Source organism: Ranitomeya variabilis, chromosome 5, assembly GCF_051348905.1.
Source record: "Ranitomeya variabilis isolate aRanVar5 chromosome 5, aRanVar5.hap1, whole genome shotgun sequence".
In the NCBI taxonomy this organism is placed as follows: domain Eukaryota; kingdom Metazoa; phylum Chordata; class Amphibia; order Anura; family Dendrobatidae; genus Ranitomeya; species Ranitomeya variabilis.
The window spans coordinates 339469659-339496918 of record NC_135236.1 but is presented as its reverse complement, the minus strand read 5'-3'; the positions used below and the strand labels follow the sequence as shown (position 1 = coordinate 339496918).

At 46.2% G+C, this 27260-nt stretch overlaps 1 protein-coding gene across 6 annotated transcripts; it reads right to left on the bottom strand.

Moving 5' to 3' along the window:
- Nucleotides 1-132: 132 nt before the first annotated feature.
- CBLL1 (Cbl proto-oncogene like 1) lies at nucleotides 133-27260 on the bottom strand. 6 transcript variants are annotated; one of them, XM_077264790.1, is made up of 7 exons: nucleotides 26959-27260; nucleotides 13450-13617; nucleotides 9305-9405; nucleotides 6479-6562; nucleotides 4339-4412; nucleotides 3979-4020; nucleotides 133-1591 (listed from the first exon to the last, which is right to left on the bottom strand). In XM_077264790.1, exons 1-7 carry the CDS (start codon nucleotides 27056-27058, stop codon nucleotides 559-561), a joined length of 1602 nt encoding a protein of 533 aa, XP_077120905.1. In that variant the 5' UTR covers nucleotides 27059-27260; the 3' UTR covers nucleotides 133-558. The 6 variants fall into 6 exon arrangements, with proteins under 6 accessions (XP_077120905.1, XP_077120907.1, XP_077120909.1 ...); XM_077264792.1 differs by having other exon boundaries at nucleotides 9305-9402; XM_077264794.1 differs by having other exon boundaries at nucleotides 9305-9402; nucleotides 13459-13617.

Sequence of the window (27260 nt, the reverse complement as noted above, 5' to 3'; positions counted from 1 at the left end):
CTTGTTTACCAGATGCCATTAGTAGAATATGAATAGTACCCAATACACATAAATCTTTGCAAATGCATTAAGTTGGATCTCTAGCTCAGTTCTTTGTGACATGCACAAAATAAAATGAATGTTTCTATCTAGTAGTTCTAACAAAGTAGATTTATTTAACCACTGGTAAAAATACCAGACTACAGCACAGCCGTTGTTACTGCATTATAATGCACACCATTTAAAAGGGCGAGGGATACAACTGTACATCTAAATATGCATTTGCATTTACCATCACAACTGATTGCTAAAGATATGCCGCAACAGAAGAAGAAATTCAGAAGCAAAGTGGTAAGAGACTTTAAGCTGTTAGTGTGCTATGCGGTGAAAAAAAACACAAGTCACACAATATCGTGTGGACACAATTACATAATTAAGAATGATGCTGTTAAAGGATATCGCTATAGCGGTAAAACAGTATGTACACATTAGAGCCCAAAATAGTACGTTGTCTATAAACAGTAATGCAAGGTCAATGTAATCAAGCACAAAAATAAAAATCTAGGACTTCAGAAGAACTCATTGGTAATATGGCCTGTATCTACTCTGATCGGGATGATGTGGCCCAGGAATAGGGGCTTGGTTTGGAGGACCTTGCATCCGAGGAGGTGGTGGAGGTCCTCTTGGTGCAGGCCACATGCCTGGGCTTATACCCCCAGGCTGTGTAAAAGGTGGGCTAAGAGTTCCTTGCTCTTCATTAAACTGTGGTAAAGAGTTAGGATTATAATGATGTGGCGGAGGGGCATTTACAGGTGGACCACCATGCTGTGGTGGTGGAGGTCCTGGAGGTGGATGATTCATGTACGGTGGCAACTGGGCAATGATATGTCCAGGCGGAGGTGTAATAGGTGGTGGAGCAGTTGTCAATGGTGGTGGGGGTCCTTGGCTGTACACCATGTGGGGTGTGCCCGCTCCCTGAGGTGGGTGTTGCATTGGATGACTTATTGGGGGAGGGGGCGGAGGGGGAGGAGCGAAATGTTGCTGTGGAGGCATAATATGATGAGGATGAGTTACTACTGGTTGACCAGGATATTCAGGGTGGTGAAGAGATGGACCAGGAACTTGAGGAGCTTCCCTAGGCCCAGATCCAGAATCATCCTGTATAGGTACGGTTATTAAATTGCTGTGTTTTCTAGTATTAATTCTGAAAGCATCTTGAGGAACTGTACGAGGAGGAGGTGGAGCCATGGCCATTTCAGCAGGAGAAGCACGCATATCTTCATGTTGCTGATTAAAATGCTCATGAGGCACATGTTGGATAGGGGGCGGGGGCATCAGTATGTGCTGCTTTGGTGGCATGTGACTCAAAAGATGCTTGTCTGGGGGCATTATAAAGCGATCAGCCAAATCAGTTGGTGGTGGAACCATAGGAGGATGAATTGGTTCAGGCTGAGGACGAGTGGCAGGCTTCGTTGCTCTCATATGTCGATGATTGATATGAGCTTGCAGGTCTCTCTGGGACAGATACGTTCTCTTGCATCCTTGCACGATACTACACATAAAGAGTGTTCCACGGGCACACTGCTCAATTCTCTGAACTGGATCATTACAGCTGAAAGAGACAACATTTTATGTTAGAATTCAGTTGGCAGATGTTAGGTCTTTATTGTAAATACAATTCCAAGAAGGAACTTTAGACTTCATAGGGGTTGGCAAGTGGATATCAAATATTATCAAAAGGCCTCATTCCAACACTTAGCTGGACACATCAGAAACCACCCCAATCACTGGCTGTGGAGGGTCACCACTGCAGCCAATGATTGGCAGAGGCGTCTATTTTAGCCATGTCAAGACGGGTCTAACAAGGGGGAACTAGGTGACCAGTCTGAACCCTTTTAAAGTTGTTTACTGGTTGGACAACTCCTATAACTGTAAGGCTATGTGCACACGTTCAGGATTTCTTGCAGAAAATTCCTGAGAAAAACCTGAAATTTTCGGCAAGAAATCTGCATGCGTTTTTTGCGCGTTTTGCCGCGGTTTTTGTGCGTTTTTTATGCGTTTTTTTCCGGACATTTCCCAATGCATTTTATAGTGGGAAATCCGCAAAAAAAACGCAAAATTAATGAACATGCTGAGTTTTTTACCGCAATGCGTTTTTTTCGCTGAAAAAAACGCATCATGTGCACAAAACATGCGGAATTCATTCTAAATGATGGGATGCTTATTGTATGCCATTTTTTTGCGGTTTTATAGCGTTTTTATCACGAAAAACCGTGAAAAAAAACGCGAAAAATCAGCAACGTGTGCACACAGCCTAAAAGCATGTGCATGAATTGTTCTAAAAAGAAGCTAGAAAAGAGTGTCTCTCAGACTGACACTATAATTTGGGAAAACGTCACCATTGTGAAAAAAAAAGGAGTGTATCCAATGTAGCTCCAAATAACGTACCCGCTCTGAGGATAAAACTTCAAACACTTTATAGTATTACAGGTGCTTCTCCTGCGCTTGTTAGTGCAGCTTCACCCAAAGAACACAAAGCTCTCCTGTTCTTAACAGCTCTTCCATGTGAGGACTTATTCAGCTAGGAGGCTGATGGACACGTCTGGTAACATGCTCTATCAGCAGCTATTTTGACAACTGGAGCTCTGTGAAATTTGTGAGGAAGTTTGCACAAGCGCAGAAGGAGAACATCTAACCTATATATCAGTACGCAAATAGCCTCTTTGGAGAAAAGGACCTTAATGCTAATACCACCTATCAGCTGTAGTGATTCTAAAAGTGAATATCGACTTTCTCAGCAGTTTTTGCTGCCTCATCTGAGAGTAGCATAATATTGGAAAAAGAGAACCTGATCCCAACAAAGTATCACTTAGTTTACCCGACACAGCAGTTGTTACGTAATCAGTAGTGTTGAGCATTCCGATACCGCAAGTATCGGGTATTGGCCGATATTTGCTGTATCGGAATTCCGATACCGAGTTCCAATATTTTTGTGATATCGGAAATCGGAATCGGAAGTTCCCAGTGTATGGTTCCCAGGGTCTGGAGGAGAGGAGACTCTCCTTCAGGCCCTGGGATCCATATTCATGTAAAAAATAAAGAATTAAAATAAAAAATATGGATATACTCACCCCTCCGGCGGTCCCTGGACCTTACCGATGTAACCGGCAGCCTCCGTTCCTAAGAATGAGGAGTTTAGGACCTGCGATGACGTCGCGGCTTGTGATTGGTCGCGTGAGAGGTCACATGAGCGGTCACGCGACCAATCACAAGCCGCGACGTCATCGCAGGTCCTAAACTCCTCATTCTTAGGAACAGAGGCTGCCGGTTACATCGGTAAGGTCCAGGGGCCGCCGGAGGGGTGAGTATATCCATATTTTTTATTTTAATTCTTTATTTTTTACATGAATATGGATCCCAGGGCCTGAAGGAGAGTTTCCTCTCCTTCAGACCCTGGGAACCATCCAGGATACCTTCCGATACTTGTGTCCCATTGACTTGCATTGGTATCGGGTATCGGCGATATCCGATATTTTTCGGATATCGGCCGATACCATCCGATACCGATACCTTTGAGTATCGGAAGGTATCGCTCAACACTAGTAATCAGTACTTTTAGATGCAGCATGAAACAGCTCAGAAAGCAATCAAATGAAAAAGGACTGAAATATCTTCCAAAAAGGGAGAGTGCTGACTTTCTTCATTTTATTGTCTTGACTAATATGAATACATTATTGCCCTGCTCAATTGTAAAGTGCTGCAAAATATGTTGGCGCAAAACAGATAATAAAATTATTACTGTCCTAAGACTTTTAGGAAGGTTACACCTTCATATTTTCAGACTAAACAGCATACATTTATCTACTCAGAGAATACTCTTTATTGAACAGTATTTGTAAAATCCATTTTAGCACTAATAGCAAATGCATTAAACCATGTTTTACCACCAACCCTGTGCAGCGGTCTTTAAAAGAAAGACAATCTTCTTGTAGAACCTACCTCACACGTTTATAGGTGTCCTTGCTTTCTTCAACAAGGGTTCTTTAGGGAAAATGTAAGAAAGATTGTAAGACAACAGAAAATTATGATGTTTACATTTTTAGACTCTAAAACCCCCCAAAATGATAACTAGTCTATAAATGGGGGTGGGTGGGGGTAGTCACAACCACCCTTTTGGCAATTCTACAAAGGGAAGTGTATTTCAAAGCTATTACAGTGAATAATAAAATCTAAAGTGATATTGCTTGAATAAGATATCTAAAAATAAATAGATATTAGATATCTAAGATGGGCTTAGTACATTATACTCAACATAAAATAAAGACCTATTGAGGCAAAAAAGCTGTAAGGTAAACTCACCCTGGACAAAGCTTATCGGCTTTTTTCTCATGTAATAGGGCACAGTCATAACAGAATACATGCTTGCAAGGTATCTGAAAAATACAGCAAAAGCACAAATGCAGGAGATTAGTAACCTGAAACATTTACCAGACAACCCAACTTCATAGGGCTTATATATATATATATATATATACACACATATATATACACATATATATACACACACACATATATATATATATATATATCTGTCTAAGGGTCACTTCCGTCTGTTTGTCGGTCACGGAAATCCCGCGTCACTGATTGGTCGTAACCAATCAGCGACAGGCTTAGTCCGTCCACGAATTGGCCCCTCCATACTCTCCTCCAGTCAGTGCCCCCTCCCTACTCCCCTCCCGTCAGCGCCAGTGTGTCGCCCCATCCCGGACCAACTTTTTACTATTGATGATGCCTGTGCAGCATCAATTGTAAAAAGATATAATGTTAAAAATAATTGTAAAAAAAAATAAAAAATTGTGCTATTCTCACCTTTCGCCGTCCACCGATGCGCGCGATGCTGCCGCCAGCTTCCGTTCCCAGTGATGCATTGCGAAATTACCCAGATGACTTAGCGGTCTCGCGAGACCGCTAAGTCATTGGGGTAATTTCACAATGCATCACTGGGAACGGAAGATGGTGGCAGCATCACACGCATCGGCACAGCTTCGCTGGACGACGGAGGGTGAGTATATAACTATTTTTTATTTAATTTTTTTTTTTTTTACAGGGATATGGTGCCCACACTGCTGTATACTGTGTGGGCTGTGTTATATACTGCGTGGGCAGTGCCATATTGTGCGTGGGCAGTGCCATATACTGGGTGGGCAGTGCCATATACTGGGTGGGCAGTGCCATATACTGGGTGGGCAGTGCCATATACTGCGTGGGCTGTGTTTTATAGTGCGTGGGCTGTGCTATATATTACGTGAGCTGTGCTATATACTACGTGGGCTGTCTGTGTTACATGGGCTGTGCTATATACTATGTGACTGTGCTAAGCGCAACAGACAAACATACATACATACATACATACATACATATTCTAGCATACCCGATGCGTTAGAATCGGACCACCATCTAGTCCTTCATAAAATTGCCTGTCTACCAGATAAGTGAATAACCTAGGAACAATATAAAACTATAAAAGATTTTTTTTGTCCTGTGCATCTACCGGACAGTGAGGCACCCTAAGGTAATGCTCTAATAGTATCTTCCCCTGATATTTTTTTTTTTTCCTGAGTCACTTTTTCAGCACATTGCACTTTGTGATTCTGCAGCTTTGCACAGCTCTCGGGGATTTCCCTATGCACATGTGAGGATTCCTCCCTGAATCTATTTCCACACTTAAGCACTTTAAATTACTTGCTGCAATTTTGCACAGCTTTTTTGTGTGTGACCACAACTCATTGCTATATACATTGTTTATATATTGTTTTTGTAATATATATATATATATATATATATATATATATATATATATATATATATATATATATATATATATATATATATATATATATATATATATACACACACACACACATATATATATATATATATACATTTATTTTTTTTTAACTTTTTTCTGGCCCAATGACACAAGAGTTTCAGGGAATTGCCTATATTCCTTAAAGGGGAATCATTACCTTGCACATGCCCATTGGTGGCACTTATATGAATTGTGTTTATGGGTTTACTTTTATTATACATACTGTCCTGATTCGCACAACAGTCTGTTTTATTTTAAAAATTATTTTTTTCAGTATTGCTACTATTAGTTAATAAAGATATTATTTTATAATCCAGTTTGGTCTCCCTGGTGCATCCATAATACTGGTGTTTGGGTTTGTTTCAGATAAGTGATAAATGTATGATCCCTGGGTCCCCCAAGCCCTTCTTTCAGCCACACTGCATGACTGTTGGGAGAAGTTTGATTAGAACGGAGGTCACACGAGTCCTGCCAGTAAAGGCATTGATTGTTAATGGGCCAGCACCAACAGCCGAGCTCTGTACTGCGCCATAAACTATGCACAACACCTACATGACCACCACTAAATTCTCGCTTGTGCAGTCTTCAGTCATACCATAGTCAGAAAAGACTACCTCAGTTACCACTTACCATACGTCCATATATTTTAATTGGCAGGCCACATTTGTCGCAGAAGTGAACAGGTGTATCATCTTTTTCTCCTAGAAGATTAAGCTGTGAAGGCAAACAAGACATATTAATGGACGAGCAATTTGATATATACTATAAAATAAAATCTACACTGCATAAGACATTATATAGTGGGTATCAGAATACATAAAGTATACGAAGGAACTCATTACTAGAAACTTAATGCAGATGGAAGTATTTGCTGTATCTACGCTCTCTCACGATTCAACTACAAGGGTGGCAGAGGAGGCCGCTCTGCATGTCCGGATCCTGCAAACTCGAAGATTAAGCCCAACTTTTGCTAAAAGTGTGTGGGGGGTCATTAGGGACACTTCCGTATATACTCGAGGATAAGCCGACCCCCCTAATTTTGCCACAAAAAACTGGGAAAACTTAATGACTTGAGTATAAGACTATGGTGGAAAATGCAGCAGCTACCGGTAAACGTCAAAAATAAAAATAGATACCGATAAAAGTTAAATTAATTGAGACATCAGTAGGTTGTGTTTTTGAATATCCATATTGAATTAGGAGCCCCATATAATGCTCCATACAGTTCATGATGGCCCCATAAGATGCTCCATACAAAATACGCACCATATAATGCTCCATAAAGTTTATGATGGCCCCATAAGATGCTCCATACAAAATATGCCCCATATAATGCTCCACAAATGCTGATTATGGCCCCATAAGATGCTCCATACAGTCATTTGCCCCATGTAATGCTCCATAAATGCTGATTATGGCCCCATAAGATGCTCCATACAGTCATTAGCCCCATGTAATGCTCCATAAATGCTGATTATGGCCCCATAAGATGCTCCATAAAGTCATTTTCCCCATGTAATGCTCCACAAATGCTGATTATGGCCCCATAAGATGCTCCATACAGTCATTTGCCCCATCTAATGCTCCATAAATGCTGATTATGGCCCCATAAGATGCTCCATACAGTCATTAGCCCCATGTAATGCTCCATAAATGCTGATTATGGCCCCATAAGATGCTCCATATAATGCTCCATAAAGTTTATGATGGCCCCATAAGATGCTCCATACAAAATATGCCCCATATAATGCTCCACAAATGCTGATTATGGCCCCATAAGATGCTCCATACAGTCATTTTCCCCATGTAATGCTCCATAAATGCTGATTATGGCCCCATAAGATGCTCCATACAGTCATTAGCCCCATGTAATGCTCCATAAATGCTGATTATGGCCCCATAAGATGCTCCATAAAGTCATTTTCCCCATGTAATGCTCCACAAATGCTGATTATGGCCCCATAAGATGCTCCATACAGTCATTAGCCCCATGTAATGCTCCATAAATGCTGATTATGGCCCCATAAGATGCTCCATAAAGTCATTTTCCCCATGTAATGCTCCACAAATGCTGATTATGGCCCCATAAGATGCTCCATACAGTCATTTTCCCCATGTAATGCTCCATAAATGCTGATTATGGCCCCATAAGATGCTCCATACAGTCATTAGCCCCATGTAATGCTCCACAAATGCTGATTATGGCCCCATAAGATGCTCCATACAGTCATTTTCCCCATGTAATGCTCCACAAATGCTGATTATGGCCCCATAAGATGCTCCATACAGTCATTTTCCCCATGTAATGCTCCATAAATGCTGATTATGGCCCCATAAGATGCTCCATACAGTCATTAGCCCCATGTAATGCTCCATAAATGCTGATTATGGCCCCATAAGATGCTCCATACAGTCATTTGCCCCATGTAATACTCCATAAATGCTGATTATGGGCCCATAAGATGCTCCATACAGTCCTTCGCCCCATATGCTGTTGCTGCGATAAAAATAAAAAAAATAAAAATCACGTACTCACCTCTCGTCGCTCAGGTCCCCGGCACTTTCTATATTCACCTGCTCCACGTTCCACCACCGCCAGCCGCCGCTACGTTCCCCGTCCACTGCACTGACTGCTCAGGCAGAGGGCGGCGCACACTAATCGCGTCACCGTGCTCTCTGACTTCAGTGCAGAGGATGCAGAAGACGCAGCGGCGGCTGGCGACGGTGGAACGGGGAGCAGATGAATATAGCGCATTGCTTATACTCACCTGCTCCTGGCGCGGTCCCTGCTTCCCCGACGCCGGCAGCTTCTTCCTGTAGTGAGCGGTCACATGGTACCGCTCATTACAGTAATGAATATGCGGCTCCACCCCTACGGAAGTGGTGTCCATATTCATTACTGTAATGAGCGGTACCATGTGACCGCTCACTACAGGAAGAAGCTGCCGGCGCCGGGGAACCAGGGACAGCGCCAGGAGCAGGTGAGTATGCTTAGACCGCTGCCACTCCACCTCCCCTGCCGACCCCTGGGTATGACTCGAGTATAAGCCGAGGGGGGCAATTTCAGCCTAAAAAAAATGGGCTGAAATTCTCTGCTTATACTCAAGTATATACGGTAATAGCATTTTTGACAGTAGGTGTTATCTAGTAAAATAAATCTGTGGCATCCCAGTGTATTCTTAAATGAAAGAGGGCAGCCACAAACTGATAATACCGTTAAAGAGTGGCTATTCTTTATTGAAATAATTAGGGTATTTACTCATTGTTTTTATACTTGGTTTTGTCTATTAATGGCCACAATCTGAATGTGCACTACACCTTTCACTTATACCGGCTGGTGCCCTGGCCAATTACTTCGGTTTTGAAAATAATAGCAGTTTACCAAATGGTACTCATCAATAAATACAAAATGAAAGACTAAAGGTTGAAGCTTTATACAGCACTGAAACACTGTACCTTAAAGTCCCAAAAAGTGTGAGCGGGAAATCTTCTTTGATTGCCAAACATATCACTTCCTTTGTTGTCATACCGTTCATCTTCATTATAATCAAAGCCTTCTTAAAAGAAACACAACCGCTAGAGTTTAAATGTAAAAACAATGTAGAAGACACAAAAAATTTTTACAGCGTGTCGTCACCCATAAAGGACAACCCACATCACAATTAGAGGCAGATCTCAGTGGACATTCTGTAGTAGCAGAAATGGTTGTGGATTAGTAGCACATTTTATCCACAGCACGAATTGACAGAATTGACACCAGAAAAAAGGCAGAGATGATTACCTGCCCAGGCCTCCAAACAAATGCACTATCAGGGTGCAGCGGACCCAATTAAAGATGGCAGCAACACAGATGCAACAATCTTGATGAAACAACCACTTTCAATCTAGTGTGTGGCTATTTGGCATATTAGTGCACAAAAAAAAAAAAAAAAAAAAAAAAGATAAAAGTCTGCATGCGGCGCTGTTCACATCAGGCGATACAGAGCATCTGGCTTACAGTCTATTAGTGACGCCCATACTCTTAGATCAGGCGGGCTGCCCAGCGCTAACCAAAATGCATCCGATGTGAACAGAGGCCAGGTTACAGAGCCATCTGGGCCCGACTGCATCCTGAATATCAATATATGAGGTATTAGTTGATATTATGGCCAAAATATGGAAGCTCACAACACACGTCAAGGGTCCCCACGTTTGCGAGTCCTATCACTAAACAAAAAAAAAAAATTGAGAATTTTTTTTGGGGAGGATTTCTAAGTCCTCTTAGTGTGTCGGTGAGTTGTGATAATAATATTAAAGACAGAGGGACAGATTTACTAATGTTTTGATGATAGACTTAGCAAAAAAAAAAAAAGTAAAAAAAAAAAAAAGTATGTGTTAGAATTCAGTAAATTGCACATTTTCACCTGAAAATTGGAGAAGTTGCAAACTATTGTGCAACATGTAGCAGTGCAGGAATTTTACAACTTTTGGCATTTAATGCCAGCTCAGGCAACATTTTGAGAAGTAGGGGGTGCTTAGCTGAAGGGATGTGGCATAGCATGGCCCAGAGCAGAGTACTGCAGTGCACAGGTGCCAGGAAAGGTCAGAAAGGCCTGGAACCTGCGCATTGCAGTACTTTACTCTGCCCTCAACAGGACAGATAAGTATGCCTGTGCAGGAGCACGGTGAAGCAACAGGAGGACGGCAATCATAAGAAGATGGGAGGCGCCGGACCTGCGACACCTATCGGACTGCCCCCATACCCGGATGAGTATAATAAAACTTTTTTTTTTATTAACGTGCAGGTCGGACCAGGGGCTTATCTACAGCATTATAGAATGCTGTAGATAAGCCCTGAAAGGCGGTGGCCCAAACTGCTGACAAGCTCACTTTAAGTACACCACATTAGAAGTGACGCAGCTGAAAGTACCTGGTTTCTTGTAGTCCTGATGTGAATTGGGGATCTTTATCTTGTCTGTGGTCATTATAAGTGGACAGGTTTTACATTTTTTCTGATTGCAGGGAAAGGCTCCTGCAGCTGTGGGAGAAGACAGGGAGCTCTTGACAATGATGCTTCTTAGATTTGGGGGCTGCCTAAAACACAGTAGTGGGGGGTCTGGAAAAATGGATTGTAATCGGGCATCTTTTTGTAGTAAAGGTTGTAATTTCCATGCAGCTCCCCTTAGCACCTCCAGATTTGGATTGTAGGTGACCACTAGAGGTACCCGGTTATTTTCTTCATTAGCTTTGTAATGTAGCAGGTGATTCCTTGATATTCTGGTGGCTCTTGTAATCTGGTTTTGAATTGCTCTTGGATGGTAGCCCTGATTCAAAAAGATCTTTCTGAGGTAACCAAGGTACGATTATACCATATTATTACCATATACGATTGTATCTGATGGCTTGGCCATAGACAATATAGTTTATGTGTTTTGGATGGAAACTGTCCCATTTAAGGTATGTTGGGCGGTCGATTGGCTTCTGATACAGGGATGTTTCTATTTCATTGTTCTGCAGCTTAATGATGGCATCCAAAAAATTAATTTCAGAGCAGGACTAGTTGAGTGTCAAGTTGATAGTACGATGAAATTGATTAAACTGTTCATGAAACGTCTTTAGCTGTTGCTCCGACTCCGTCCGGATGATTAAAATATCATCAATGTAGCGGTAGTACGCCAGAGGCCTGATGGGCATGAGGACAAAAAGTCACTTTCAAGCTTCGCCATGAAAAGATTTGCATACTGTTGGGCCATTTTACTTCCCATCGCTGCGCCAGTCTCCTGTAGATATATCTTGTTGTCAAATTCAAAGTAATTGCGGGTGAGGATGAATTTTATAATCCGCATCAGTCCCTGTGTTTTCCATGAGACATGAAGGCATTTAATCCATCCTGGTGTGGGATATTAGAGTACAAAGATTCCACATCCATGGTGGCCAGGATGGTTCCTTCTGGTAGAGGACCTATTGCTGCTAGTTTATTCAATAGGTCAGCTGTGTCCTGAATGAAGCTGGGTGTATCCTTTACCAGTGGTTTAAGAATACCCTCTACCCACCCGGATACCTGCTCAGTAAGGGTGCCCACACATGAAATAATTGGTCTTCCTGGATTTCCAGATTTGTGGAAGCATGTAGAATGTCCCTATTCTTGGATTCTCTGGTATGAGGACATCGGCTCTTATGCGTTTGTCAGGTAGACAAGATACTACAGTAACTTCTTTAGTTCCTTGTAATAGTCCTGTGTAGGATCCGACTCCAATTTTTGTAGTAGCGTGTGTTCATAAGTTGTCCGTTTGCCTCCTTCATGTAGTCTGACGTATTCATCATGACTATTACACCTCCTTTGTCAGCAAGTTTAATGATGATTTCTTTGTTGGTTTTCAAAGATTGCATGGCCTCTCTCTCCTGGACACTGATGTTTGATGCTCGTCTCCTGTTAGTGTCTATGATGGTGGATTTTTTGTCTCCCTGATCACAGCATCATGGACATGAAATTACTTGTATTAAAAAGGTAACTTTAAATCTACGGCTTCTTTCACACTTGCATCGTTTTAGATCCGTCGTTTTGGGGAAAAAAAAACGCACCCTGCAAATGTGCCCGCAGGATGCGTTTTTTCCCCATAGACTTGTATTGCAGACGGATCGCGACGTATGGCCATACGTCGTGTCCGTCGTGCACTGGATGCGTCGTGTTTTGGCGAACCGCCATGACGAAAAAAACGTTCAAGGGAACGTTTTTTCGTACGTCGGGTCCGCCATTTCCTACCGCGCATGCACGGCCGGAACTCCGCCCCGGGACTTTACAATGGGCAGCGGATGCGTTGAAAAACTGTATCCGCTGCCCACGTTGTGCCAAATTTTCACAACGTGCTTCGGTACGTCGCGCCGACGCTTAGCGACGGGCCCGTTCCGATGCAAGTGTGAAAGAGGCCTAAGAGACACAGAAGAGTCTGGGAGTATAAACTCATGACAACCTTTGACACAGTGCAGGAATGAATGTGGCGCATGGATTATCTTTTAACATCAATTAAGGAATTTGCTCCTCAGATGCTGTGGGGGCATCAAAACACAGAACCAGACCCCAATCAGAGGACAATAAAACTTTCACACTCCTTATCTATGAACTGTTCCAATATTTTTTGACAAACATTTCAGCACTCACATAATGGTAGTTCTGCTTCACGTCACTTGTCTTATCTATGGCATTATTTCTGTGGTGTGTTGTGCATAAATATGTCTTTCTTCAGATTTTGTATTAGTCTATGCCCAATTTCTTCCAACGAGACTAAAACGTCAGATGAGGATAGTGTATATATAATTGCCATTCATGTTCCCTTTGATCAAGTTTCCTCAAAAACAATGGAGTCAGAATGCAAATGTTTTGTTTTACAGAACATAAAACACAAATATAGTTGTAAAATTCAGGACTGCTTATGAGGTGGGTCTTGATACCATTTCAAGCACCAGCTGGTGGTATCTCTAAAGAAAGATCCTGGAGTATCAGCACCAGGCAGAACTGCTAACAGGGGAAAAGTTTTCTTGCAAATTAATTTAATATTATGAACGTAGAGCACACAAGAGTGGTACAAAATGACCAAATATATTACTACTTAACAGTACACTACCTTCTTCACCTTGCTGTGGCTTTGAAGGGATCCTGTTCATATTCCTCATTGGTCGAGCCAAGATTTTATTTTTGTTTGGCTGCTTAGAAATCAGTTTTATCGGAATCCGACGTCTGACATCCAATCCACTCAGCGATCCCATACTGTTCGTACCTTGTAAATCATTGTCTAAAGTAAAAAGCAAAGGCCAGACATGTTACCAAAGATTGTGGACATATGCATCACTAAGGTCGAATTCACATGTACGGATTACGTTTGGAAATTTCTGAATGACATCGATCTTCAGTTGAAGAAAATTCCGCAATAAAAATCGGCAGCATATGAATATAACATAAGGTAGAGTTAAAGGGAACCTGTCGGCAGGATTGTGCACAGTAACCTACACACGATGTCAGGTCGGCCCGTTATACTGATTACACTGATACCTTGGTTGATGAAATCCGTCTTCTGGTTGTTCTTCAATCCTTATTTTCAGTTTGTAGTTAATGATATGCTCGTGGTCCTGGCGGCCTGTGGGGGGTTTGCATCTGGTGCTCTGATTAGGTATTCATAATGCAGCCTGCCTACTGACAGGTCACTGATCCCGCTCGGCTATCTCTGAGCTGCTGCTGCGCAGGCGGCGCCATCTTGGAGGAGGAATTTTTTTTCTTTTCCAGTAAGATGGTGGCGCCAGAGCAGTAGCAGCTATCGGATCACAGCTAAACACCAATAGCAGCTACTGCGTAGGCGCCATTTTCAAATTGATTTTTTTTTCTCCTCTAGTTGAATAACGTGAAAAAAATATAGTTCTTACCGATAACGGTATTTCTCTGAGCCCATGACGGCACCACAGAGAGAGGGGATCCGCCCACCAAGGACAGGAAACCTACAGATAAAAAGGCGGTACCACTCTCCCGCATCAGTTGTTTACTAGAGAACGATGGGAGACTATGGAACAGCTTATTAGTTTCAACATTACTTTATATTAACTTAATTGAGATACCACGTGGCCTATCAAAAAATAAACTATGGCACTATATTAACGTGCACACCCATAAGTGAAGGGAGGGAATGTACGGGTGCCGTCATGGGCTCAGAGAAATACCGTTATCGGTAAGAACTATATTTTTCTCTGTCGCCCATGACGGCACCACGGAGAGATTTCATAGATTGTACATTCAGGGAGGGACCACCGCTTCCAGAACCCTTTTACCGAAAGTAAGGTCCGAAGAGGAAATAAGGTCCAATCTATAGTGTCTATAGAATGTGGAAGGTGATGACCAAGTAGCGGCTCTACATATCTGATCGATAGAGGTTCCGGCCTTCTCCGCCCAAGAAGCCGCCACTGCCCTCGTTGAGTGAGCCTTGACTTCCCCTGGAACAGACACTCCACTTGACGAATATGACAAGCTGATAGCGTCCGTGACCCATCTTGCCAAAGTGGATTTGGAGGCTTTTTTCCCCTTTCGGGGACCCTGAAAGCATACAAAAAGAGAGGCATCCTCCCTACTCTCTCTAGTGGCTTCTAAATATTGTATGAGACATCTCCTTACATCTAACGTATGTAATGCTTCCTCCTCTTTATTTTTAGGGTTAGGACAGAAGGAGGGAAGAGAGATCTCTTGAGTTCTATGGAACCGGGAAGCCACTTTCGGGAGGTATGCAGGATCTATCTTGAGAATAACTCTATCCTCTAAAACCTGAGTGTATGGAGGGTTAGCAGATAAAGCTTGTATGTCGCTAATCCTACGAGCGGATGTGAGGGCAACCAGCAGGGAAGTTTTGAGGGATAGGATTTTTAAAGGGACCTCCTCCAAGGTTTCGAAGGGAGGTTTAGTCAGGGCTCTAAGGACCAAATTTAAATCCCATTGAGGGGAGGTTTTAATTGGAATTGGCCTTGATCTGCTTGCTGCCCTGATAAACCTTGAAACCCACCGATTCCCTGCCAGATCGTAATTAAACAGAGCTCCCAATGCTGCCACATGGACTTTCAGTGTACTCGTGGCTAAACCGATCTTCAACCCCTTTTGTAAAAATTCTAATACAGTTTTAAGGGGAACCTTTTCTCCTACTTTGGAACCTGATGATGATAGGAATTTCTTCCATATCTTCCCGTATTGTTTTGTCGTGACCGGTTTCCTACTTTGTAAGAGAGTGGATACTAATGCTGGTGAAAATCCTCTATCCTCTAGTAGCTTCCTCTCAAATGCCAGGCCGTCAAGTGTAAGTTCATAACTTGTGGATGGTTGATCGGCCCTTGGGAGAGCAAGTCTGGGAGGTCTGGGAGTACCCACGGGTCGGATATCGACATTCTCCTCATCCAAGAGAACCAAGGTCTCTTCGGCCAGAACGGGGCTATCAAGATTACATGAGCCCCGTCCTCCCGAATCTTCCTCAGCACTGCCGGAATCAGGGCAAATGGGGGAAATGCGTAAGCTAGATGATGCCGCCATGGAATCAGAAACGCATCCAGGGCTACCGGGTTCCCTTGAGGATTTATGGAGCAAAAGGAGGTTACTTTTTTGTTTGTGTTGTTGGCAAAGAGATCTATGTTGGGAACCCCCCATTTTCTTGTAATCTGGGTAAATACCGTCTGATTTAGCTCCCATTCTCCTTGCTTTAAACTGGAGCGGCTTAGAAAGTCCGCTTTGAAGTTGTCCACCCCCCTTATGTGTAGACTTGTCAGGGATAAAAGGTTGCTCTCGGCTATCTGAAAAATTTCGTTGGTTACCTCCATCAGTTTTTTGGAGCGAGTCCCCCCCTGGTGATTCAGGTATGCTACTACCACCCTGTTGTCCGACATGACTCTGACGTGGTGGGAGTGAAGGGCCCCCAAGAATTCCTGGAGGGAGAACTTGACCGCAAGGAGCTCTTTCATATTGGAGGATTCCTCCCGCAGGGATGTTGGCCAGGTGTTTTGAGCTACTAGGTCGCCTAAATGAGCCCCCCAGCCACTGGGGCTTGCATCTGTCGTCAGTATCTTTGAGATTGGGATTACCCATGGGACTCCCTGGGAAAGATTCCTTAGTGATGCCCACCAGGTTAGTGACTGAGTTGTTTTTGGAGATAATCTCAACCGACTTTCTAAATGCCCTCCCAGAGAGATCTCTTCTGATAAAATCTGCCATTGAAGGTGTCTCGAATGGAGCTGCGCCCATTGGACCGCCGGTATGCACGAAGTCATGGATCCTAAGAGGGACATAGCCTGGCGTAGTGTTATAGAAGGGAGGGCTTGTATTTTGGCCACTCGTCTTATCATGCTTTGTATTTTTTCCTCTGGAAGACGGCACTCTTCCTTTATAGAGTCCAGTATTAGACCCAAATATTCTTGGACCTGGGAAGGTACCAGTCTGGACTTTTTCAAGTTTATCAGCCAACCCAGATCCTGTAGGGACCTTGTCACTGTATCCAGCTGATTGCTGCAGTGTTGGGGGGAGGAGCCTATTATCAAAAAATCGTCCAGGTATGGTACAATCAAGGTGTCTTGCTCTCTGAGATGAGCCATTACCTCCGAAATTATTTTTGTGAATATTCTCGGGGCTATTGCCAGTCCGAACGGTAGGGCTGAGAATTGAAAGTGGCGTAATGTCCCCCTGACATGAACTGCTATCCTGAGAAACCTCTGGTGATCTATGTGGATGGGGACGTGATAATAGGCATCCTTCAGGTCCAGGACTACCATAAAACACCGAGGAAAAAGCATTTTTATAGAGGATTTTATCGTCTCCATCTTGAATGGTTGAATCTCTAGGTATTTGTTTAGGCTCTTCAGGTTTATGATAGTCCTGTAAGACCCATCTGGTTTTTTTCTCAGGAATAGAGGGGAATAATAACCTTGTTCTCTTTCTTGTGGAGGGACTTCTAGAAGAACCCCCTTGTCCACTAGTCCTAGGACCTCGTTCTCTAATGCCCATTGTTCTTCCGCTGAAGACTTTGGAGAGGTTATTGAAAAGAAGGGACGAGGAGTTCTCAGAAATGTTAGCTTTAGACCTGATTTTATTATGCCCAGGATCCATTGGCTGCATGTAATCTTTTCCCAGGCCGGGAGAAAGAGTGACAATCTCCCCCCCACCCGGGGCCAACCTTCATTGAGAGGGTTTCTTGTTGTCGCCGGGGTTTTTATTAAACAGGTACCCTTTATTTCTGTTTTTCTTATCCTCCCATTTTCCCTGGTTTCTCCCTTGCTTTTTACGGAAAAACCTCTTGCTCCGAAAGGGCCGTTTGTAAGCGGGGAAACCCAGGGCAGGAAAAGATTTCTTTTTATCTCCTGCCTTCTCCAGGATGTCGTCCAGGGTGGGGCCAAACAGAAATTCCCCTTCACAAGGAATAGTGCATAATTTAGACTTCGTCTGTAAGTCCCCTGGCCAGCACTTAAGCCAGAGGGCGCGCCTTGCCGCGTTAGAGAAGACCGCTGACCTGGCAGCCAATCTAATAGAATCAGCAGAAGCATCTGCTAAAAATGCGGCCGCCCCTCTTAGTACCGGCAAGGTGTTCAGTATGGAGTCACGGGACGCCTTCCCCTTTAGCTGGCCCTCCAGTTGGTCTAACCAAATCATTAATGAACGGGACGTGCATGCGGCTGCGACTGCTGGCTTTAGACCTCCTCCAGATGCTTCCCAGGCACTTTTGAGAAAAGCATCCGCTTTTTTGTCCATAGGGTCTTTTAAGACCCCCATGTCTTCAAAAGGAAGGGCAAATTTTTTAGACGCTTTAGCAATAGCTACGTCTAGCTTGGGGGCTTTTTCCCAGAAGGAGCAAGATTCGTCTTCAAAGGGGTACTTCCTTTTTGGCGTCAATAACGCCTTTCTCAAGGGTTTCTTCCACTCCTTTTTGATTAGTGCGGAAATAGTTTCATTGAGTGGAAAAGCCCTCTTTTTCTTTTGCTCAAGACCTCCGAACATGATGTCCTGAACCGACCTTTTGGGGTGAGAGTCTACTAACCCCATAGTGCTCCTCACTGCTTTAATGAGGCCATCGGTGTCTTCTAAGGGGAAACAGCTGTGACCCCCAGAGGAAGAAGACGATGACGAAGAAGAGGAGGAGGTGGTGGAGGAGTCAGATGAATCTGAGTCCGCACTATCCTTGTCTGTATTAGACACCGGGGACGGAGACCTATGTTTAGTCTTCCTCCGTTTTTTTCCCCTTTTCAGAGACTTAAAGGTGTCTTCTACCTGATTCTTAATCAGGGTTTTGAGGTCAGCTGCAAACCCGGGAAGCCCCTCGGATACTGTTTGCTGTATACATATACTACAAAGTCTTTTCTCCCAGGTATTTGGAAGATCTTCTTTACACAGGGCACAAATCCTATGCTTGGTTTTCCCTAAGCTCTTCTTTCCCTAGAGAAAAAGAGATAAATAATACCCTTACTGTCTCTAACTTTCACGAAGATCACTTACCACCTCCAGGACCCATAAATACCGGTTGAGGATGCTCCATGTCCGTCTTTTTCCCCGACGCCGTACTGGACCCCTTGCTATGTTGGGACCTTTGGCGTTCTTTACCGGTGGTGTCCTGGTGTCCTTTTTGCTGTCGCCGTTTTTGCTGCTGCTGCGGCGATGCTGATGGTGGTGGTGGTGACTCAGGTAAGGGTGATGCCATGTCACTCATTCTGATTGCAGGTATGGCCTCACGTAGGCTGCTCTCAATCGACTGATGATGCGGCTGACCGCCGCTCTGCTCTGGCCGCTGATGCTGTGCTCTGCGCCGGTGCCGTGCTCTGCACTAGTGCTGCGCTCTGCGCTGGTGTTGAGGCTTGTGCCGCTGCTTGCGCTGCGGTCTTTCGCCTCCTGATGACTGGAGCCAGGTCCATTTTATATCGCCGCGCTTCTCGTGGCGCGCTTGCGCAATAGCTGCGGCCTCGTTCCCGGCGCCTGCGCAGAAGCGCCCATCCGGTGCCTGCGCAGAAGCGCCTATCCGGCGCCTGCGCAGAAGCGCCCATCCGGCGCCTGCGCAGAAGCGCCCGCAGAAGCGCCCATCCGGCGCCTGCGCAGAAGCGCTCAGAATCGAACGCCGCCGGCGGCTGCGCAGAAGCGCCCACCCGGCGCCTGCGCAGAAGCGCCCATCCGGTGACTGCGCAGAAGCGCTCGCAGAACGCCGGCGCCCACACCATTCGGCGCCGCAGGAGCTCCCGCACACGCGCGGGCGGCCCAAGATGGCGCTGCCCATGGCGCACATGAAACGCTGCCTCTCCGGAGCTCCCGGTTTGCTTGCAGCCTGCATGCGCGGTCCCTGCACGCCTCCTGGCCATGCAGTGTGCAGACTGACGCTTGAAGGGGGGAGAGCCGCGCTACCTCTCCCGCAACCACAGAGGGACCCCCCTGGATGTTGCCGCTGCTGCATCTTACCTAGGGAGGTGACCGCGAACTCCATGTCACCTCCCCCGCACACCCTAGAGGCCCACTAGCCCCAGCGGTGGCGCTTCGGGTCACCACACCAGCCGAGGCAGAGGGACCCCAGCTGCCTGAGTCGGACTGATTGGCCCCGGAATCCCACGATGATCTTCTTCTGGTGAGTCTGTAGGTCTCCCATCAAGGACAGGAAACCAACTGATGCGGGAGAGTGGTACCGCCTTTTTATCTGTAGGTTTCCTGTCCTTGGTGGGCGGATCCCCTCTCTCCGTGGTGCCGTCATGGGCGACAGAGAAAAATGTATTATTGGCACACAAAACATGCGATTTTCTTGCTGGCAAGTACAACGGCTGGCACCTGCCTGCAGAAGGGTTTTTTTTTTCTTTAAGTATATACAGATTCATTATGCAAACAAGGGGGCAGGTCAGTGAGGGAGCAGTGACCTGTCAGCAGTCTGCATTATGAATATCTAATCAGAGCAGCACATACCCCAACCCAGCCTTAGGGCATGAGAATCTCATTAACAAAAAACTGAAAATAAAGATTAAGAACAACAAGACGGATTTCATCAACCAAGGTATCATTGTTATCAGTGTAACGGTGCCAACCTCACAGTGTGTGTAGGTTACTAGGCACAATCCTGCTGACCGGTTCCCTATAAACAAAGACATTTGTAGGCCCTGATCTGTCACCCACAGCAGGCGGACAAGGCAAATTTTCCTCATTCTGCACTTGAATATCGACATCTTATGATTACTAATGATATGGAACAAAATATCCACAGGTTTGGTGAGAGCGGACAAGAAGATGATCCAAGGATGGTAAAGCGAGAAATGTTATTAAGACTAAGCATTTTGGAGTCGATCAGACTCCTTCCATCAGGTGAGTGTCACAACGCATCATGCTATTACATTTTCTAGCTGATCTGCACTAGGAGAGCCTTTCCTCTTCTGTATCCTATAATTATCTAGGCACGATGCCATAGACCTACTAATCACAAGAGGTGCCCACAATGTTGGCAGTGAGTACTGAAAGAGGAAGTTTGCACTGCCCTGGTTTGGCCGCCGCAGTGTGCTAATATGGATGTTGCACTGGCGTCGTGCAAATATTTTGGCTCCTCTGCAGCCAAAGGCTTGAACCACACAAGGTTTTTGATTCCGTTTTTCAGCTAAAGGCAGGAGAGAAAAGCAAATGAAAGAAACCTATCTAATGCTTCTCTTTTCTATCCATTCATGTCTGGATCATTAGGATAAGTTGTCAAGATCAGAGGGGGTCTGACAAGCGGCACCCCCAAAGATCAGCTATCACCAGCCGAAAGTAAACAGAGTACAGAGCAGAACACCATCTCCACCGTTTGAATAACAGCTGCTCTGCAGTACCCGGGAGCAGCTGCTAAACAGTGACAGCGCTGCTCCTAACACTGGTCATAAGGAGATGGTGAATGGTGAGCAGATTGCAAGGAATGCCCTAAGAGGAACGGATAACGGATCTTAGTAGATTTAGCTTGCAAAAAAGAAGGCTACGAGGAGGCATAATAGCTGTCTACAAAAATCTGAAGACATGCATGTCACAGTGTAGAGGGATCATCCTTAGGACAGACATCAGATGGTTTAGTGAATCCCTCTGGTGTCCTGGTTGGACATGATGACTCTGGAAGTCCATTCCAACTCTAACATTCTATAATTTAATATCCTGCTGCTGAGACGCACAATGTTTTTAGTTTTAAGTCAATGGAGCTGTGTGATTGCTTATTTTTTGCGGGACAATGTTTTTATTGATACATTTTGGAACAGATCTGAAGTTTTGATAGCTTGTTACAGAATTTTTGGGAAATTTCAGCTACCATAAAAAAGGTAATTTTGTCACTCCATTGTTCTTGTTTATGGTGTTTACAGATCAGCTTAGGCTACTTTCACACTAGCGTTGTTTTGCATACGTCGCAATGCGTCGTTTAGGAGAAAAAGCGCATCCTGCAAAGTTGTCTGCAGGATGCATTTTTTCCCCATAGATTTACATTAGCGACGCATTGCGATGTATGGCCACACGTCGCAACCGTCTTGCGACGGTTGCGTCGTGTTTTGGCAGACCGTCGGCACAAAAAAAGTTACATGTAACTTTTTTTGTGCGTCGTGTCGCCATTGTCGCCGAAACTCCGCCCTCTCCTCCCCGGACCTTACAATGGGGCAGCGGAAGCGTCGTAAGACTGCTTCCGCTGCCCACGCGGGCATTATTTTCACAACATGCGTAGGCACGTCGGGCCGACGCATAGCGACGGCCCCGTGCAGACGCTAGTGTGAAAGCAGCCTTAATCAGTTTTATATTTGAATCTGACTTTTCTGAATGTGAGGATACCACATGTTTTTTTTTTTTTTTAATATCTTTATTTTTTTTAATGGCGAAAAGGGGGTGATTTGAATTTATGTTTTTCATTTATTTGTTTTTCCTTTTCACTGTTCACAGGATCACATGCAGGATGACAGTAAGACACCATGGGGTACAGGATCACACCCAGGCTGACAATAAGACACCATGGGGCACAGGATCACACGCAGGCTGACGGTAAGACACCATGGGGCACAGGATCACACCCAGGCTGACAATAAGACACCATGGGGCACAGGATCACACGCAGGCTGACAGTAAGACACCATGGGGCACAGGATCACACGCAGGCTGGCAGTAAGACACCATGGGGCACAGGATCACACGCAGGCTGACGGTAAGACACCATGGGGCACAGGATCACACGCAGGCTGACGGTAAGACACCATGGGGCACAGGATCACACGCAGGCTGACGGTAAGACACCATGGGGCACAGGATCACGCGCAGGCTGACGGTAAGACACCATGGGGCACAGGATCACACGCAGGCTGACGGTAAGACACCATGGGGCACAGGATCACACGCAGGCTGACGGTAAGACACCATGGGGCACAGGATCACACGCAGGCTGACGGTAAGACACCATGGGACGCAGGATCACACGCAGGCTGACGGTAAGACACCATGGGACGCAGGATCACACACAGGCTGACGGTAAGACACCATGGGGAGCAGGATCACACGCAGGCTGACGGTAAGACACCATGGGACACAGGATCACACGCAGGCTGACAGTAAGACACCACGGGGTGCAGGATCTCACGCAGGCTGACGGTAAGACACCATGGGGCGCAGGATCTCACGCAGGCTGACGGTAAGACACCATGGGGCAGAGGATCACACGCAGGCTGACGGTAAGACACCATGGGGCAGAGGATCACACGCAGGCTGACGGTAAGACACCATGGGACACAGGATCACACGCAGGCTGACGGTAAGGGTATGTGCACACGTCAGGATTTCTTGCAGAAATTTCCTGAAGAAAACCGGAAATTTTCTGCAAGAAATACGCATATTTTTTTTTTGCGTTTTTTCCCCGTTTTTTTTTAGCATTTTGCAAGCGTAATTAGCTTGCAGAATGCTAAAGTTTTCCAAGCGATCTGTAGCATCGCTTGGAAAACTGATTGACAGGTTGGTCACACTTGTCAAACATAGTGTTTGACAAGTGTGACCAACTTTTTACTATAGATGCTGCCTATGCAGCATCAATAGTAAGAGATAGAATGTTTAAAAATAATAAAAAAAAAGAAAAAAAAAAAAAGGTTATACTCACCTGCAGACAGCCGATCTCCTCAGCGGCGTCCGTTCCTATAGATGCTGTGTGTGTGCAGGACCTTCGATGATGTCGCGGCTTGTGATTGGTCGCGTGAGCGGTCACATGAGCGGTCACATGAGCGGTCACGCGACCAATCACAGGACCGCGACGTCATCGCAGGTCCTTCACACAGACCATCTAAAGGAACGGAAGCATGCCTCCGGGGCCATCGAAGGTGAGTAAATCACTATTTTTTATTTTAATTCTTTTTTTTTTAACAATTATATGGTGCCCAGTCCGTGGAGGAGAGTCTCCTCTCCTCCACCCTGGGTACCAACCGCACATAATCTGCTTACTTCCCGCATGGTGTGCACAGCCCCGTGCGGGAAGTAAGCAGATCAATGCACTCCTAGGTGTGCGGAATCCCCGCAATTCTGCAAATTTAATGAACATGTTGCTTTTTTTTCCGCGATGCGATTTTTTTCGCGGAAAAAAAATGCAACATTTGCACAAAAAATGCGGAATACCCTGTATCCGCCCCCACCACTCCACCGAAACTGCCCTGACAAAAATTACTAATGACCTAGTCACAGCCAAAGCTAACAGACAGTTCTCCATCCTCCTCCTTCTTGACCTGTCCTCTGCTTTCGACACAGTCGATCACTGCCTACTGCTACAGATTCTTTCTTCCCTTGGCATCAAAGACCTCGCCCTGTCCTGGATTGCCTCATACCTATCCAACCGCACATTTAGCGTTTCCCACTCCCACACTACCTCCTCATCCCGCCCTCTCTCTGTTGGAGTCCCTCAAGGCTCTGTCCTAGGACCCCTACTTTTTTCCATCTATACCCTTGGCCTAGGACAACTCAAAGTCCCATGGCTTCCAGTACCACCTGTATGCAGACGACACTCAGATCTACCTCTCTGGCCCAGATGTCACCTCCCTGCTGTCCAGAATCCCGAAGTGTCTGTCAGCCATATCCTCCTTCTTCACCTCTCGCTTCCTAAAACTCAATGTAGACAAAACCGAATTCATCATCTTTCCCCCACCTCACGTATCCCCCCTACCCAATCTATCTATTATGGTGAACGGCATCACGCTCTCTCCCACTCCTGAAATCCGCTGCGTCGGAGTAACTCTTGACTCTGCCCTGTCCTTCAAACCTCACGTCCAAGCTCTTGCCACCTCCTGTCGCCTCCAACTCAAAAATATTGCCAGAATCCGTTCCTTCCTCAGTCCACAATCTACCAAAACTCTTGTGCATGCTCTCATCATCTCCCGCCTCGATTACTGCAACACCCTCCTCTGTGGCCTCCCCGCTAACTCTCTTGCACCACTCCAGTCTGTCCTCAACTCTGCTGCCTGCCTAATCCACCTCTCTCCTCGCTACTCCCCTGCTTCTCCCCTCTGCAAATCCCTCCACTGGCTCCCAATCCCCCAACGAATCCAGTTCAAACTACTAACACTGATCTACAAAGCCATCCACAACCTGTCCTCTCCCTATATCTCTGAACTAATCTCCCACTATCTTCCCTCACGTAATCTTCGTTCATCCCAAGACCTCCTACTCTCCTCCACACTTATTCGTTCCTCACACAATCGCCTCCAAGATTTCTCCCGAATATCCCCCATCCTCTAGAATTCCATGCCTCAACACGTCCGATTATCCACCACCCTCGGATCCTTCAGACGGAACCTGAAAACCCATCTCTTCAGGAAAGCCTACAGCCTACAATAACCGAGCCGCCGCCTCACCACCGCCAGAGCCGCCGCCTCACCCCTACCTTCTGTCTCTTCCCCACTATCCCATAGAATGTAAGTCCGCAAGGACAGGGTCCCCTCCCCTCTGTACCAGTGTGTCACTGTAAACCTATTTACTGTAAATGATATCTATAACTCTGTATGTAACCCCTTTCTCATGTACAGCACCATGGAATTAATGGTGCTATATAAATAAATAATAAAATAATAATAAATAATAGGAGGCATTTGTTAGCTTTTTTTCGCGTTTTTATCACGTTTTTATAGCGAAAAAAACACGAAAAATCCTGAACGTGTGCACATGGCCTAAGACACCATGGGGCACAGGATCACACGCAGGCTGACGGTAAGATACCATGGGACACAGGATCACACGCAGGCTGACGGTAAGACACCATGGGGCGCAGGATCACACGCAGGCTGACGGTAAGACACCATGGGGCGCAGGATCACACGCAGGCTGACGGTAAGACACCATGGGGCGCATGATCTCACGCAGGCTGACGGTAAGACACCATGGGGCCCAGGATCACACGCAGGCTGACGGTAAGATACCATGGGACACAGGATCTCACGCAGGCTGACGGTAAGACACCATGGGGTGCAGGATCACACGCAGGCTGACGGTAAGATACCATGGGGCGCAGGATCACACGCAGGCTGACGGTAAGACACCATGGGGCGCAGGATCACACGCAGGCTGACGGTAAGACACCATGGGGCGCAGGATCACACGCAGGCTGACGGTAAGACACCATGGGGCGCATGATCTCACGCAGGCTGACGGTAAGACACCATGGGGCGCAGGATCACACGCAGGCTGACGGTAAGACACCATGGGGCACAGGATCACACGCAGGCTGACGGTAAGACACCATGGGGCACAGGATCACACGCAGGCTGACGGTAAGACACCATGGGGCACAGGATCACATGCAGGCTGACGGTAAGATACCATGGGGCACAGGATCTCACGCAGGCTGACGGTAAGACACCATGGGGCACAGGATCTCACGCAGGCTGACGGTAAGATACCATGGGGCACAGGATCTCACGCAGGCTGACGGTAAGACACCATGGGACGCAGGATCACACGCAGGCTGACGGTAAGACACCATGGGGAGCAGGATCACACGCAGGCTGACGGTAAGACACCATGGGGCACAGGATCACACACAGGCTGGCAGTAAGACACCATGGGGCACAGGATCACACGCAGGCTGACGGTAAGACACCATGGGGCGCAGGATCTCACGCAGGCTGACGGTAAGACACCAAGGGGCACAGGATCACACGCAGGCTGACGGTAAGACACCATGGGGCACAGGATCACACGCAGGCTGACGGTAAGACACCATGGGGCACACATGGCAGTCTGACACTGAGCCCAGCACTAAACTTCATCAATTGTGTCGTCCATTACTTTCTACCCCATGTGTGTACACGGATAAGCCCCCGGACAGCACCACTGGGAGCCCCTGCCAGAAGTACTGACCTGGCATCCTGCACGGCATGGGGCAGGTGAGTGGAGACCACCAGCAGGCAGGAGCAGGGAGCCCGCCAGTCTGCAGTGACAGTGGGAGGCTCCCATACTGCCCTGTGCCCCACAGGAAGAAGTGGCGTAACAAGGCCTCAGCTCAGCGCCAGACTGCCAGCACCCCGCACTCATCCCAAGTGACTAACTCCGAGTGCCGCCATTGCTCCGAGGCTGCCGGGCCGGGGAGCGGAGTGCGGACAGCACCGGGTGACTGTTATCTGCTCGTCTCCCCCGCTCTACTTACCACTATGGTCCATGATGCGGCGCGGAGCACTCCGGGAGCGGAAGTCACAGAGCGCTCGGAGGAACAGGAAAGAACGCCGCCGACACGCTGGAATGCGCATGCGCTGACGCTTATGCCCGTAGTCTGTCTAGATAGAAGGAGCCTGGAGGGCGGTTGGGAACACAACAGGACGGGGCGAGTAATGAGGCAGCGGGAGGTGTCAGGGCCGGAGGGAGTGGCGTCATGGGCTCACGTCAGGAGGTCTGTAGTGACCAGTGAGCCTGTAGGAACCGTGTACTCCCCGACTTACTGACGGTGCGCAC

Coding starts and splice junctions, on each gene's coding strand:
- CBLL1 (XM_077264790.1), bottom strand. CDS start 27,058: ATGCGCATTCCAGCGTGTCGGCGGCGTTCTTTCCTGTTCCTCCGAGCG. Junction 9,406..13,449: donor GCCACAGCAAGGTGAAGAAG/GTAGTGTACTGT, acceptor GTTTCTTTTAAG/AAGGCTTTGATTATAATGAA. Junction 4,021..4,338: donor GCCGATAAGCTTTGTCCAGG/GTGAGTTTACCT, acceptor TTTTCCCTAAAG/AACCCTTGTTGAAGAAAGCA.